At 42.2% G+C, this 15,466-nt stretch overlaps 1 protein-coding gene across 24 annotated transcripts in view; it reads right to left on the bottom strand.

Annotated features, from left to right (window-relative positions):
* Kcnma1 (potassium calcium-activated channel subfamily M alpha 1) overlaps nt 1-15,466 on the bottom strand; it is an 888,761-nt gene that overhangs the window by 117,440 nt on the left and 755,855 nt on the right. For 12 of the 24 annotated variants that reach the window (XM_048801797.1, XM_048801798.1, XM_048801813.1 and 9 more), the window contains one exon: nt 13,165-13,173. The exons of 11 other annotated variants lie outside the window; for them this stretch is intronic. In XM_048801797.1, coding sequence (XP_048657754.1) covers nt 13,165-13,173 — 9 coding nt within the window. Of the gene's footprint in view, nt 1-6,367; nt 6,542-13,164; nt 13,174-15,466 lie in introns of all 24 variants that reach the window. One more of the 24 variants, XM_048801821.1, reaches the window with a different exon arrangement.

Here is a 15,466-nt window from a genome sequence, read left to right as displayed (position 1 = left end):
CTTGAATGCAGGCTGGGGGATTCCCTAGCTCCATGAGCTACACACTCCCACAGATGTTTCTAAAAGCTCTTCCCAGAGGCCCATTTAGAGAGAAATTAAATGCAACTTTGACTTAATTAACATTTTAAATGATAATGAATACAATGTAGATTCATAAGAGGCATTTACATTGTGTTGTAAAATTGATAAAAATTTAATAACTCTTTGTTAATAAGTTATGTCTCCCCAGACCCATAAAGCCTAAGGCGCTGCAAACTCCAGACTGGGTCTAATCCAGGCTCCTGGTGCAGGTGGAGGAGGGAGGCAGAGATGGACTTGACATTTGCTCCAAGCCTACTCTAATTCAAACCTCTGCTTGTTCATCAGTACTTTATTTCACAGAGTAAAGGTCAGGCCTTGGGCTCAAGGCAGAGCCCTGACAAGAAAGCTCAAGTGGATGGCGGGCTGGCCCTGGCATCTGTCACCAGAGATAGTGGAGGAGGTTGAGATGCACTGCTAACTGGCCCCATCTGTCCTCCACCAGGAAGGTAAGGGGAAGAATCCATTGCCCCGTGGTAGGAGCTGTCAGGGTGAGTATTCTGACAACCGGCCACTGTCCTGAAATAAAAAGGCAAACATAATTTCCATGTCACCTTGCATGAGGACCTCTGCTTGGCTTACATGTGGCATGCTAACGTCTTTTCTAGTTTCTCTTTTAAAGAGCCGAGTCATTTAGTATAGTGCCGTGCCCTTGGAAAGGGAGGTGGCTAAGTGACAGGGTACACACAAAAGACCCTTTCGTCTCCCCTCATTCTGACCTTTCTACTTCTTATCTCTCAATTCTGTTTCAAAGAATTTCTTTTGAAAACTTGGCTCCCTTTTGCCTCCTGTTCGCTTCCTCTTTCATCTCTCTGTGGTGCGCTGTCAGAGCATATTTATGTTAAGAGAGTCAGCAATACCTTTCTGAGGGTGAGAGGGCAGGTAAAACAAGGTCCCCAAATTCATGTCAACTACTTCATTCAACAATGAACTGCAAGAAAACAGACATTTGTTCTGGATGATTTGTTTGGAATCTTTTTAGAAACCATCAATTTAAAGAATTCCTTTCAAAGACCGTCTTGTTCTAGCACAAGTTTTATCTTCTACCAGGCTGATCACCGCCTATGTGGTGGCCCATTTCTGGTCAATGTGGTCAGTGCCTCAAGCATGAGGCACTGGCTCCTGTAACCTTGCCTGTGACCAATCAAAGTGCCCCAAGTCTCCTACTGAAGACATTGCCTTAGTCACATGGGATGGCTGAATCTTATCCCAGGCTTGTTTTCATTTCCTGCAATAAAATGCAAATGGCCAAATCAGGATGCATGGTCCATGTTGCTGCAGTGTCAGAGCAGAATCCAAAAACTCCTTTAGTTATTGATGTAAATGTGTGTAATGAATATTGACAGAGAAAGGGGATGGGAGAGGATCACACTGGCATGGTTTGCATGAGAAAATGGGATAAATCTGGACATCCAGATGCAGGGCTTTAAAAAATAAAAATGCTTGGGAGTGGAGGTGGGAAGAACTGGACAATGGGTACAGTTTCAGTGAGATTGGAAGGATAAATTCTGCTGATACACACTAGGTTGACTGTAGTTGATAATAATGTAGTATATATTTCAAAGTAGCAGGTAGAGAGAATTTGGAATGTTTTACCACAAAGAAATGATAAACGTCTGATGTGATGTATATACTAATTAGCTTGATTTGATCATTGTACAATATGTGTGTGTGTGTGTATGGAAAACTCACATACTCACATTATACCCCATAAATTTGTGTCATTGCTATATGTTGATGAAAAAAATCCATGGAAAACTATAATTAAACTAATATGTGCTCAGTATCTTCAGCTTTCCTTTTCCCATTTCCCACTCACTGTGGCAGTGGTGAGAAGAGGAGGCCATTGGTTTCTAAGACCCAAAGTTAAACTAAGTAAAACTGAGGATTGGAGAAAGTCTCCCAAAACTATACATAAGAGGAATAAAATAATGATAGGCTGTTGGTCTTTAGAAGCAGTTTATTAAGTGAACTGTCCCCTCCACAGGCATGTCCTATGATGGACTTTTTTTTCTAGAGCCCTTTCCATCCCCTGCCTTAGTATCTGATTTTATGTTCTTCAAAATGCCATTAGTTCACTGGAGTGACTATAGTTCTATTGACAATGTTAATTCTCTGCCCACACAAACCAAAGGCCACTCAGGATAAGCTGATTTTTGTTTATTATCTGACAAGACTCAAGATTACTCTAAACCGATTTTGGTATGTCTGCCTTCAATCTAATCGTATTGGACTTCTTCTCTCAGCTTACCCCTCAGAGTTGAATGCCTCCATGTGTTATATCTATGCCTGAAATAAAAGTCATGCACAATTTAAAATTAGCTACCGTAGTTTGCAAAGCATGTGTATAATCACGCAGGTTTAAGCTATTGAAAGGTTGGCATGAGTGATCACACGTGTATTTTAGCTAAAACTAGTTCCAAGGGCAAGTATAAGAACCCGTTTCTCTTCTGCCACATGATTAATTTGATCTCACCAGAGTTACTGACAGTTTGTGACCAGAATCACATCAGGCAGGTCTCAGCAGGTCTGAATCAATAGGGTCCTAAGTTGTCACTGCGTCATAATTTTAATTGTCCCTTTCTATTTGCACTTAAAAATCAGATATCAGACCAGACTGAAAGAGCAAGAAAAAAGTTCCATAGAGAGAAGGGACATTTCACAAAATTATATCGGGAAGGAGTGGGGCTGATTAGAACCTACATCTGTATGTATATACGTGTGTGTTGCTGGACGTATATTTTTTATGTTGGGTAGTACTATAGGACAGCTACTTGTGGAAAAGGTGGGGTGCACACCATCCTGGCATTCTGCCCAAGATCATCAGAAGTGGAAACAGAATAAAGATGATCAGAAAATGACACTATGTGTTCTGATTCTAGCCTCAAGGATTGCCAAAAACAAAATGGTCTTGCCATGCATCCTTATTTGTCACTGTCTTATTTTTGCTACACATATTTAAACTTTATTTTATTTTTATCTTTTCTAAACTAGGCCTTCCTCTCCCAAAATCTTTATGTCACACCTTTGGCCTTTCATCTTCTCACCAGTTCAACAGAAAGAGACAACTGGTCTACCAGCAGGAGACTTAACAAGGGCTGATCCTGGGTAATGGCCCACACCTCCAAAGAGAGGTGCCTGAGCAGGAGGCAGGCAGGCCCTGCTAGTAGAAGGCAGGTTTTGAAAACTGTGTGAACACTTCTAATGCATCACCCCTCCTCTGGGAACCTGCTACTTCTACTCCCACTTCAGAAAACATGTAATGGGACTTCGTGTTTCAACTTAGCGTCCCTTGAAAAACGGAAATCTTTCCCTTTATAAGGAAAAAAAAAAATTGTAGAGAGGGAGATGAAAAGCAAGAGAGAGACGAAGTAGGCCGTCTCCAAAGCACACTGGCTCAACTGGGAAACTGCGACCAAAGCAAGCTCCATAATAGCATAATGACCCTTAATGAGTGTCTTGGGGAAACAATACAGCCTCAGCATAAAAGACAAAGGGCAAAACCCATCATGGCTCCACTGACACTAATTCAAAATGATTTTCAGAACAACTAAAGAATGTAAGAGAAGTAATCTGATCCGCCCATCTGACCTCACTTTGATTCCAGGGCCCTTCTCCTGCCATTTCTAATTGTCAGACCCTCTACATTTCACATCTGCTCATATTTAATAAAAAGCCCACTCTCACCACTGCTCTTGGAGTCAACTCGCTCTGTCAAATGGGCACCGCCCAACCCCACCACTAGCAAGGGTCACCCAGGGATTGCTCTGGAGCTCTGCCAGTGGGATTCCGCAAAGAGAGAAAAAGAGAGAGAGAGACTTTTTTAATTGGAGAAGAAGGGCTTATGTGGGTGCATAAAGGGGCTCAAATTGGAATGGATTTTTCTAACTTATTATTAGTGGTCAAAGGTGAGTGGTCTCACACAGGGATGGATGAAATCTGCTTTTGTTTGATGGAGTGACGACGGCGGGAGGAGGATGAAACAGAGAAGGCCAACCTCCCCCTGAGCTGTCAATACCAGTTACAGCTTCAACATGGGCCTAAAGCTCCATGTCTTCCACTGGGGTAGAGATGCTTGTGCTGGAGGCACAGAAAGGACAGTAAGATCATGCACAGAATGTTTCTGAGAGGATGGGACAATCCCGCCCCAAGACTTTCTTCTCCTGGCCTCCATCAATGCTTAGATGAAATTGCAGAACAGAGAAATCCCTCTAATTATGGTTTCTCTTGGATAAAGTGGAAATTACACACACTGGGCATCATGGCCCTTAAACAGAGACACAGACTTTGCTGTTATTGATCTGTTTGACTACAGCCAAGATATGACCATAGGCCCTAGCTCGGAGCCACAGTGGCTCCTTCCTTTTTCCACTAAATCTGTGGCCAATGTTTCAGAGCCTAGTGGTTACTTGAGAACAGCAAAAGATGGCTGGCAGTTACATCCACAACTGCCAGTCAAAGAGATGTGGCCAAATGGTGCCACCACAGCTCACCCCTTTGTCTTCCTCCTCATCTTTGAACCTGGCATTTTGCCACAGCATCACAGATGAGTTATTTGTGCAACTGTGACTTGGGTCATCTGGGTAGTGGCATAAAAACTAAGAGAGAACTCTCAAAGGGAGAATAAAGGTTAAGGACTCATATTGTGGCATTTGTAAGAAAGATACCTCCTTTCCATGATTCTAGGCCAAAGTGGTTAGTGTAGCCCATAATTCCTCTCAAAGCAGCCTCCTTTAGGTGTCACTTTTATCCTTTAGCACTGCTCTGGAGGAGCAGTGAATCAGGAATCAGAGAGGATATCCTATGGTCCTAGGTCCAACTTTTCCTAATGCCTCCAATACAACTTGATGCATGTGTCATGCCTCAGACCAAACTGTGTGTTCAAATATCAGACCTGGCATGGCTCACCACTCTGGTATGTAGTCTGAGTTTAGTGTTACCTCCCTGGCCCTACATATCCCCATGGTCAGCATCACACAAGTACCCTGTGCTGGGACCACTTCCAGCACCAACACCAGGGAGTTAGGCAGGTTTGGCTTTCATAGGAACAGATGCTCAAGAGCCTTCTGCTCTCCCTTCTCCTTGTGGTGGGTGTGAACTCGTCCTCACTGGTAAAAATGTAGCTCAATCAGCTCCGGGCATGTAGGAAGGGAGAGGATGGATGACAGTAGAGTCACCAATAAAGAGGAATAGATGAAGCACAGAAAGAAACATTGCCTCTTACCTCCTGCACTACCAACAACATGAAATCAAGGTCACGGTCATACTTGATGGACAGTCAAGTCCTCAAGCGGAACACAGCCTTTTATGCACGTGGATGAGGACACACATCCCATCCTCTCCACCAAGAGCTTCCAGTAACATCATCAATGAACTGTGTCAACAAAATAGCAAGGTCTCTGGTGAAGACAGGAGGTAAGCATGGTCTCAGGGATGTGGCTCATCTCAGCCTCGTTAGTCACCAGCAGCTCTTTCACATCACCGAGCTCCTGGGAGACAAAGGCCTGTGCTACCGACTCGGAAATCATGGCGGTTTGACTTACAATTTTTGTTATTTAGATCCATGATTATTACAAGATACCTTAGTTAAGTGGGGAAAATAAAAAGTGGGGAAAAATAAAAGATTTTTTTCTTGGAGCGATTCTTTGAATTCGTCATCTCTCTGAGGAGAAGCTCTAGAATCCACCAGCCTATGGAGGTTGGCAGATTTAAAATACCTTTTTCCAGAATATAGCACAAAATCTGGCACTTGAGAAATGAGATTCAGGTTAGAAAGGCACAGAAAAAATACCATATGTGTAGATGTGTTTTTGCAGACATCTGCACCTAAACTCTGTTGCATTTTCAAAAATTAAGCTCATTTAAAAATTTAATGGTTGAGCTAGCTTTCTCTCTTAACACTTTTTTTTTCTTCCTCCCTTCAACCCAACCCAATTTATAGGCTTTTCCAAAATATTAAAATGTATATTTTCATATATCCCTGTTTTAATATAGTATTTGAGATGCAGTCCTCTTATACTGATTTAAACCAGAGGGAAAGAATATCGCTGGACTGTTACATCACAGTCCTACCCATTATTGCAAGAAACATAATAAACCAAAGAAGTCAGATTCCCTCCTCAGCACATACAGGGACACAGGCAGCTGGGGCAACGTGTCACCACATAACAGATCACACTGGGACGAAGACACCAGCCCGACTGACTCACAGAACCACGGGGCACAGCACGAGACAGGGATGAGACCACAGAGAGCACAGACAGGGGGTGCATGTCGAGATTGAACTTACAGGCACGGAAACTGGTGGAGCAATCATTAACAGAGACAGAAGAAAGTGGGAAGGCTCTCTCAAGGGTGTCCATGTTACCACGCACACGGCCTGACATGCACGAGCAGTCACGCTCAGAACGTCCGCAATCAAAACAACATGCCCGCCTCATTCTCTTGTAGATGGACATCTTGGCTATAACCATGTGGTTGGATGGGAGGAGAGGAAGAGCGGCAGTTAATGGCAAGGTCACACACAGCAAGACAGCTGGAAGGGAGCTGAAGGGATTTAACACAGGTCTTAGTTCACATTAACAGTCTTGACCCAGGGAAAAAAAAATGCAGAGTGATTGTTGATAACAGTTTGGTTGTACATCAAAAAAGCAGTGAAAATATAAATTGCCTTTATAGTCCCCCTAGGCTGATGCATATTATTTTTCTCCCCTCAATAGAGCGGTGACCACAGGAAAAGGGCATGGCTGAACACAACTGGGTTCTTGGATGAGAAGAGCAAATTACAGACAGCAAAAAAAGTAACCAACATTTTCCCCCTGCACTATTAATGCAGAAGGACAAAAGAAACACATGGCCAATCAATTAAATTAATTGCTTATTTGGTACCATAAATGGTCTTTGCAAGATGCAAACATATCTAATAGGTAGGTTTTTTTTTTACTTTTTTCCTAATTTCCATCCATTTCTGGGCATTAGGCAGAGCCCGGGACAAGCTTCCATCAAATTAGATGTGAAATGATTACGTGTTAATATAGAATCTGAGGATGCCTTCACTGAACTTCCCGGGAGTGAGTTTACATGATAGCTACAGGAATTTAAATTTACTCTTGACAGAACAAATATCCAAATCTGTCCATATAAGAAATGCAGCTACTCAAGGCTAATGCTGCGTATTTGACATTAAAGGAAGATCGCAAATAAGAAATCACCAAAAGCATGAGATGTTGGTCTATTGGAATGCATTTGCCTGCTCATGGGGGCACCTTCTGCTTAAAGCCGAATCTGAAAATCATATCTGTCTTTCTCTCCTCACCCACCAGAAATTCAGAAAGCAATCAGTCTACTGGTTAAACATTCTTTTTTTTTCCCCCTGTACACAGAAAATATTGGCCAAAATAGCTTAGAAATCACAAAACATAAAATCAGATAACAGTTTACACAGTGAATTTCTTATTGAGATTTGCAGGCCCCCATGGTGGCTCTTCTAAAGCTAGTACTGTAGATTCCATGCTGCTCAGGGATCCAACCCAAATGCTGACCTACACGAGTTGCTGGATATCACCCCAGCAGTTCCCAATGCCCTTCACCTTCACCCCTCAAGCCAATTTATATTTAAGTACAATAAGATAAGCTTTTTGTACCTTGTTTTGATGCTACAACAGGCAAACATGTTTGTTTATCACTTAGCATGGACTAGCCTGCTTCTCTCACGGGGTGGGAGAAGAATTCATATTTATTCCAAACATCACAGCCAAACAGTGAACTTGAGCTGGAGAGGTGTTATTCCCCGGGGTCCACACATGCCATTAGGAAAGTCATTCCCCACCTCCTGCCTTTCTTCTTTGTTGTAGAGAATGGTTGCCCTCTTATTTAAAAGTATTGCTTGTGGTTTTGCCCTCTTTGAATATTACAGTCACCAAGAAAGGGGTTTAAACCTCTCAAATGGGTCAAGTCCTGTTCTAAGACCTTTATGACTTGCCATATGGTATATTTTTCAAGCAAGGGTAAGGTTATGATTGTGAAGAACAGGCACTGGGGGAGATGAACAAGAGATCTCTTCAGCAGCATCTCCATTCCTGTAAACTTGGTTCCCATGTTTAGTGACACCTTCTTTTAGCATCCTAACTAGTCTGTTCCCATCATCATGCAGCCCCAGCCCTGTTCAGTGTGCAGTATCTCATTCCTTTCAGCTTAGTTTTTACCAAAAAAATTAAAAAGTATTTAAAAAGAATTTCACTATAGCATTTGAGTCAAAGGAATTTATAAGGCATGGTCTGAATTCTCAGACACCCCCAACAAACAGCAGTGGCTGAAGTCAAGAACAGGGTGGGGACTGGGGGTTTCAACTAAGACATGAAAATAATCGTCTTATATGTGAATCTGGTTCTGGTGCACAACTTGGAGAATCAAATCCTTGTTTTTCCTTTCCTAAGTTCTTTTACTGGAAATATTGATTTGTTATTTACATGGAAGAGAAAAACAAGGATGACTTTTTTGTTTCCAAAGTTTTCTAAATCAAATGCTGTAGCAGAGGAGAAGACCATCAAGTCAAACTGGGAAATGCTTTGCTTTTTGTTAGCAATAGTCCCTGGTTTCCATTTCCATGCTGCCATTTGGGGTTCATACACAACAACAGAATCTGACACATTTATAGGGAAATAATATGTGTGTGAGTGTGTGTGAGTGTGTGTGTGTGTGTACACATATATCCATATACACACATACACACATAGATGTATGTGTGTACACATACACATACCATCTTTAAGGACAAGGGGTGGAATGTTAGGGATAGAATAACTTTTGAAACTACTTTGTCAGAGGCAAACCCATCATAATGCGTGATTATGACATCCAACCAGGGGCTCTCAGGGACTGTTTGCAACTGCCATTGTTGGCTCTTCTGGAAACCATGCATTGTTTTAAAATTTCATATTGTTAGCATGCAAGAACAGGCTGAAACTGGTCATCGAAGCAGCAAAAAAACATTTGCTATAAGAAGATTAGCTGTTAATTATAAGCAGTCACATTCCAAAGCAGCATATGCATAAAAAAGAAAACATGCTATTACTCGTCATTCCTTCCCAGTCATTTTTACACTCATACCAAATGCAAAATAGAAATCTCAAAAAAAGACAAACAAGCACCACCACACAAAAAAAAAGAAAGAAAAAGAAAGAAAAAACCAGCAAGAATGGTCAACAAGAGGCTCAAAGACAAGACAGAAACAGTTAAAAATGATTGAGCCCCACATGTTGACAAACCTTCATGAGTCACAATGTCTAGACCAAAGGCCACCAACTGTGAGGGTGGCTCCTTTTCTCTACTTCTGGAACAGTCCGTTTTCATTGACCCCTGTCAGGAGTCTTCACCTGTATACTTCTGGGTCTACTTTCTTAAAAGGTAAGAGTAATTCTGACCTTCCATCTGGGGAAGTGATCCATCAGGCCTGAAGGCTGTGTGTGCCAGTCAGGAAGTGATTTCCTCAGGGCCATTATTCAAGTCATGGACAAGCTCTTTAACTGAAAACTGAGGAGGATTTGGCTCTCTGGTAATAGGTGTTTCAGAAGATGCAGATACTTTGTGTGTAAAATTATACTCTCAGGTTTTAAAATAAAGTTATATCAAAATTATGTGGTGAATCTCCTAATTTGGGAATTACCTCCCCGTCATCTCCCTCAACTCTCTCTCTCTGGCTTCCATATCCCACAAGTTTTGTTTTAGTGATTCCTAGCTATTAAGAACCAATAGTATTTTATTTCCATTTCTTAGTGATTTTTTCCTTTTCTAGAGCCAATTTGGGTTAAAAGGTTAATTTCAGACATCAGAGCGCTACTTAAAACTCCCAAGGTTAGGTTTCAAAGAGCAACTTGAAAAACTTCAGTATTTATTTAATATAGAAACAAGTTTCTTATCTACTCCTTGGACACACTAAGTGTCCACTCTCTCTCCTTTTGTGTGCTGAGTTTTCTTCTTAGGTAGTAACCCATTGCTCTCTTGCCAAATCCCAATCCTCAGAGATTTCCTGGGGAATTTCAATGGCAATACAAAGTGGATCTATGAGGACATCTAGTGGATCGGTGTGAAACAGCAGCTAGTTAACAGAGGAGTTAACCTGAACTTGCTGGCCTTTCTCTGAAAGGAGCAGAAAGAGCCTGCTGTCTCTAAGAATTGAAATGTATGCAGCAGTGTCACTTCAATTCAATGGCTGCTCGGATCCACAGCAGATGTTTAGGGGCAGTAGGGATGGGGAGGAAGGGTCCTAGAAGAGGGTGATCAAAAGTGGTTACGTTGCAAGCACATGGTCTTTGTTTGCAGTACCAGCTGATGGGGTCCTCACAAGATCCTGTTGCAGCTTCCCAGACAGGGAGCAGACAAGAGTGTGTCTCTGGCAGGTGTGAATACTGTAGCTACTTGTCATTCCATCTTAGGGCTCTTGGAACTTTATGCTCAATTAACTGCCCCCGTGGGCAGACTTAACTCTGGGAAAGTAGAAATACAGGCCTCCAGGGACTCCATTTTCTCTTTGGCCCACATCATTAGGTTCTTGTTCTGGATCAGTGCCACAGATTCAAAGAGGTTATTTGATTGCCAAGAATTAGATCCTGGGTCTCACCTTCCTCCAAAGAACTCTGTTTGAGCCATTTCATAATTTAAGAAAAAGCTTTTATGTGCTTTTCTTCACCACAATAAAGTGGGTATTCATCCAATATTTCCATCATGACTTCTTTGTAGTATTTATAGAGACACAATGAAAGTATTTCCCTAATGGACATCATCAAAGCTATCTGTTTACTCTTGAGTGTTTGAAATGGAAAGATTTCTCAGATGTGCCCTTGGACTGCTTTTTCTCTATTTTCAAAAATCATGAACATGAGAAATGAAACCTGCTGCAGATGTAACATAGTTACTACTCTTTCCTTGGGACAAACTGACAATCAGATGTCAAACTCAGGTTCTTTGCTAGTTAGCCCTTCTGAGCCAAGCCTGGAATAGGAGGCCGAGTTGGATCCCATCCTATCCCCAGCACCATCTGCCTCCTGCATCAGCAACCAAATTGTCAGCCAATTTGCAATTGCAGAATCTTAATTTCCAGGGTGGATTGGAAGGGGCAGGAAAGGCAGCCCTGGACAGAGAAGCCCAGGTGGAGTTTTCCAACTGTTGGGGGTAAAATATTTTAGGTTTCCAATGGAACAAATTCAAGGGAAGGTTGGTGTAAAAGAAAAAAAAATCTGTCATGCAACTAATAGACACTTTTCAGATCACAACCTCACTTTAAAAATCAGTCCAATAAAGGAAATTGTATTTCCAAGCATGAACCCTAAAGCTACTCTCCATGGGTTGGCAGCAACTGAAATGATAAAAAAAAAATATCCATGGAAGAAAAGTCCGCCAAGGTTTAAGTTTGAGGTATATTGTTTGATGTGGCACTGGGAATCAAAGAACATTCTTTCAAGTCTTATAAATGAGGAACGATGTCTTCACTTAGCAGAAGTCCTCCCATTACCTTCTGGAGGAAAAAGAAAGTTCTTCCAGGTGGTTTTCCAAGAACAGGGAGTGGGAAAAGACAAAGCTAGTTAACATCAGTAACAGGAGGCACTCCGAGCTAGTTGATTCTGCCCTCGATGATCACATTGTATCTGGAAAAGGTAGCAGAATTTGGCACTCTAGTTGTTTGTTGAGTGACATCATGTTTTCTCCATTCAGAAGGAATGTTAGATGGACTACGCAAATGCTGTGCTCTGCAGATGAAGGGCGCGGCAGAGACAATTTTGGCAGAATTGTGCATTGCATGGAAGTCAGTCATTGTTTGGGGGGGGGTTGTTGTTGTTGTTTTGTTTTGTTCACACTGAGCATTTCATGCCCTCCAAAGACCGAAGACTAGCCAAAATCAGATGCTCAACTTGCTGCTTCTGCTGCAAAGGAATCTGAGAGGACCCACTGCAGAAATATCTTCTTCAAGTTCCAGAGCCGTTAGACTGAATGAGTTATGGATTGAGTCTCATTTCAATTTCAGCGGAGTCTAGTAAAGTTTGTGAGTAAAGACCCAGTGCTGATGGTGTCCCTGAGAGCAACGCTGCTGTCAGTCACACTCTGTAATGCTGCCCTTAATAGCTCCTCCTCAATTGCCACATCTGGTTGGGTGAGGGGGAATCACCCAAAACTTAAAATGGACTCCTTCAAACCCCTACAGAACTCATTAATGAAATGGAGCATCCTTCATGAGCCCGTATTTCTTACTTAAACAAGTAAACAATTCTTCCTAGATGTCTGACTAATGCTTATAGAGAAATAGGAAAGGTCTTACTTCATAGTGACTAAAAGAGAACCTTTGTTTTAAAGCAAGGGAACTTCATAGACTGTAGGAAATAATTACCACTGTGCAAATACTTGTCTCCAGGAAGGCAGTTTAGATACTTATGATTCTAAAAGTGGATAGCCAATTAATTCTCTAGGAAGCCCCTTCTTGTATAAAGAGGCACATATACTGTAGTAAATACATCCCTCTCTCTATGGAATATCTCTACAGTTATATATAAAAATATACATTTTTACATATAAAGTACTGGTACACATCATATATATATCACAACACAGGAATATATATGTAACCTATGTGTTTCCTTCTGGGGAGGAATTCAAGCTCCATAGCAGAGGAGACCAAGTATAATTTATCAAAGGCAAGCATGATAATGACCCCCAATGGACAAGGCATCTAGAGCTAGAGTGGTAATTACTCCAATCTAATCAGTGTCCTTCAAAGTCCTGAGAAAGGCCTTCAAGAGAAACACACTGTTGTCAAGGTCTTATTTTCAAATGTAAAAATAAGACAGCATCAGAAGCTGGCCAGAGGCTGAGGGTGGGTGGCTGTGTGGAGGGTGGGCTCCAGGTACTCTCTGGCTCCAGGCTACTCTGCAGACCATGTTGGGCATGAGCGAATTGGGGCATGATGTCACTGCTCCATGCAACATGTATACCAAAAGTAAAATGAAATTGAAACTGTACAGAAAATGAAAGAAGTATCTCATCTAGAGAAAGACAGGGCAACTAGACTCCAGGCTGGTGGGAACCCGTTTTACTCACAATAGATCACTACCAGTGTGCAGTTTAAATAGAGTAGGGGGGCCGTATCCCAAGGCAGCAAAGAGAAAAAACATAAATCAAAGATATGTCAATGATCAGAAATTAAAGAAAATTTCTTCAAACACATCAATCTAGATAGGACTTGTCCCCTAGGAGACTACCCTTTGGCAAACTTTCAGAGGCTAGGAGGGAAAATGTAAATCATTAGACCAGGTTTGTTACACACACACAAAAAGAAAATGGGTAAATGGTTGAGTCTGAGAGCTTGCTCCTTGGACAGGTAGCTGGACTGGACTCATGTTCTGGATGAAGAGCTATGAAGAAATGGAAAGAAATGCAAAAGTTAAACTGGACCACCACCACAGACTTTCCAGAAATGGAATGTCCAAACTCCATATTTTTCTGGGTAATATGACACGAAACATTGAAGGTTACTGAATGAAAGGGAATGGGAAGGAAAGGGCAGAGCTGGAAGGGGAAGAGTTGGGTTGGGGGAGGAGGGATTGAAGCTGTGGACAAAGGAAGCTGTGGAAGGAGGGTTAGGAAGCTAGCAACTATCATTAGCTCTGCCCTCATGGACACATACTATTTTGGGGTGAATTATTAACATTTGGACTAACAGATTTGGACAAGTGACTTGGTGGGTTAAATGCCCTCTCCAACTTAGGGTACCAGTCAATGCCTACCCCAAAGTATGGGATTCCCCCAGTGTGTTACCAATGTCCCTAGCTCTTTCTAATGAAAACTTCTTTTCAACCAAAACATATTTTCTCCAGTCTCCTCACTTTTCTGACTTAACATGGAAAGGTTGCTAGTCAATAATTTCATTTTATTCTAACCCCCTCCCATACACACACATTGACATCCTGCCCTCTAGGCTAATTAGGAAGAACAGCATTTGGACAACTCTGATTGTTCTATCAAATATTAACCTCATAGCCGAGGGCCTTGTCACACTGGCTTGGCTTGGTCAAGGCAGGCTTTATATAGCAATGTGTGCCCTTGCATGATGGGAGATCATACGTTTTATTAGTTCAACCAACTTTAAGAGAATAAAGTTCTTTTAAACAATGACATACCTCTCCCCCAGGATGAAGCTAAAGTTCAGTGCTATTTGCTTGCCTGGAATCAAGATGGAAAAAATATCCTGGAGGTCAAATCCTTATTTGCAAGGATTTTTAAAATGGTCTGCTGTGATCCACTAGTGTCCTAGGAGGGACATTTAGTTTTGCAACAAGAATCAATGAAGCTCTCTCTCTCTCTAGCCTTCTACTTCTTCCCTTCTGACCAAGACACCAAAGAGATCTTTTCAACTGAGAAGTGATGATGTGGTTTTCTTGCTTGAACTCTTCCAACAGCTTCCTGGTATAGAACTAAGACCCAGCTTCTTACCACCACCTGGCCTTCCTCTCTAATCTTGGGTAAGTACCACTCTTTCCCCAGTGCCATCAACCCCACCAGCTGCTCTGTCATCCCTCGGGCACTTTTGTCCTATTCCCTCACTTTTCTCCCTACTTGGCCTTGGGGCTCAGCTTCAATGTAACCTCCCAGTGGAGACCTTTCTGACCTTCCAAGCTGAGAAACAGTAGCATTCCAACTAGGCACCTCATATTCTCAGACAGGCTTGCCTCTCTTCTCTGCACTTGGCTCTGAGCTTACTTAACTATTGGTGTGATGATGGTTTGTGTCCTGTCGCTAGCAGGAATGTCTCAGGAGGGCGAGATGATATACATATCCTTCTCCACTCAATTCTTGGCACCAAGAATGGCACCTTGCCCCAAAAGGGCACTCAAAAATATGTGAAAGCTCACTCAACAGTTCGCTGTGTGTAGTCTTGCCATTTCATTGATACCCCTGTGGGACAAGGGTCTCTGGAAAATAAATACCCTTTCATGGACTGTTATCCTCAATACTCTTCCACCTTTTCCAAACCCCTCACTGCAAGAGCATCCTTACAGAAGAGTTTGCCCTCTTGTATTTATTATTTTCTGTTTACCTCTACCCTCAGGATGTCCTATACCTTCTGATAGAAACAACCCAGGTGATGCCTGGCCAAATGAGCTTCTGTATTCATAATTAGCCAAGCAGGGCTAGGTTGACTGCCTCATGGGAAGGGTGTCTGGAGTCATGGAGCCTGGGTGAGATTAGACGTGGAGTGAACTTGCTTCTGAGCCTCTCAGATGCTCTCTCTGGGAGAGTGTCAGAATGGGAGAAATTCATAGGTTCCAAGAAGTCAGAGGCTCTTGCTATAAGATATCAATAAATACACATCTTGGTTAGGTGACAGCGTTAGGAGGAGGGG

This window comes from Marmota marmota, unplaced genomic scaffold (genome assembly GCF_001458135.2).
Source record: "Marmota marmota marmota unplaced genomic scaffold, marMar, whole genome shotgun sequence".
Taxonomy (NCBI): Eukaryota; Metazoa; Chordata; class Mammalia; order Rodentia; family Sciuridae; genus Marmota; species Marmota marmota.
This window is presented reverse-complemented; position numbering and strand designations above follow the sequence as displayed.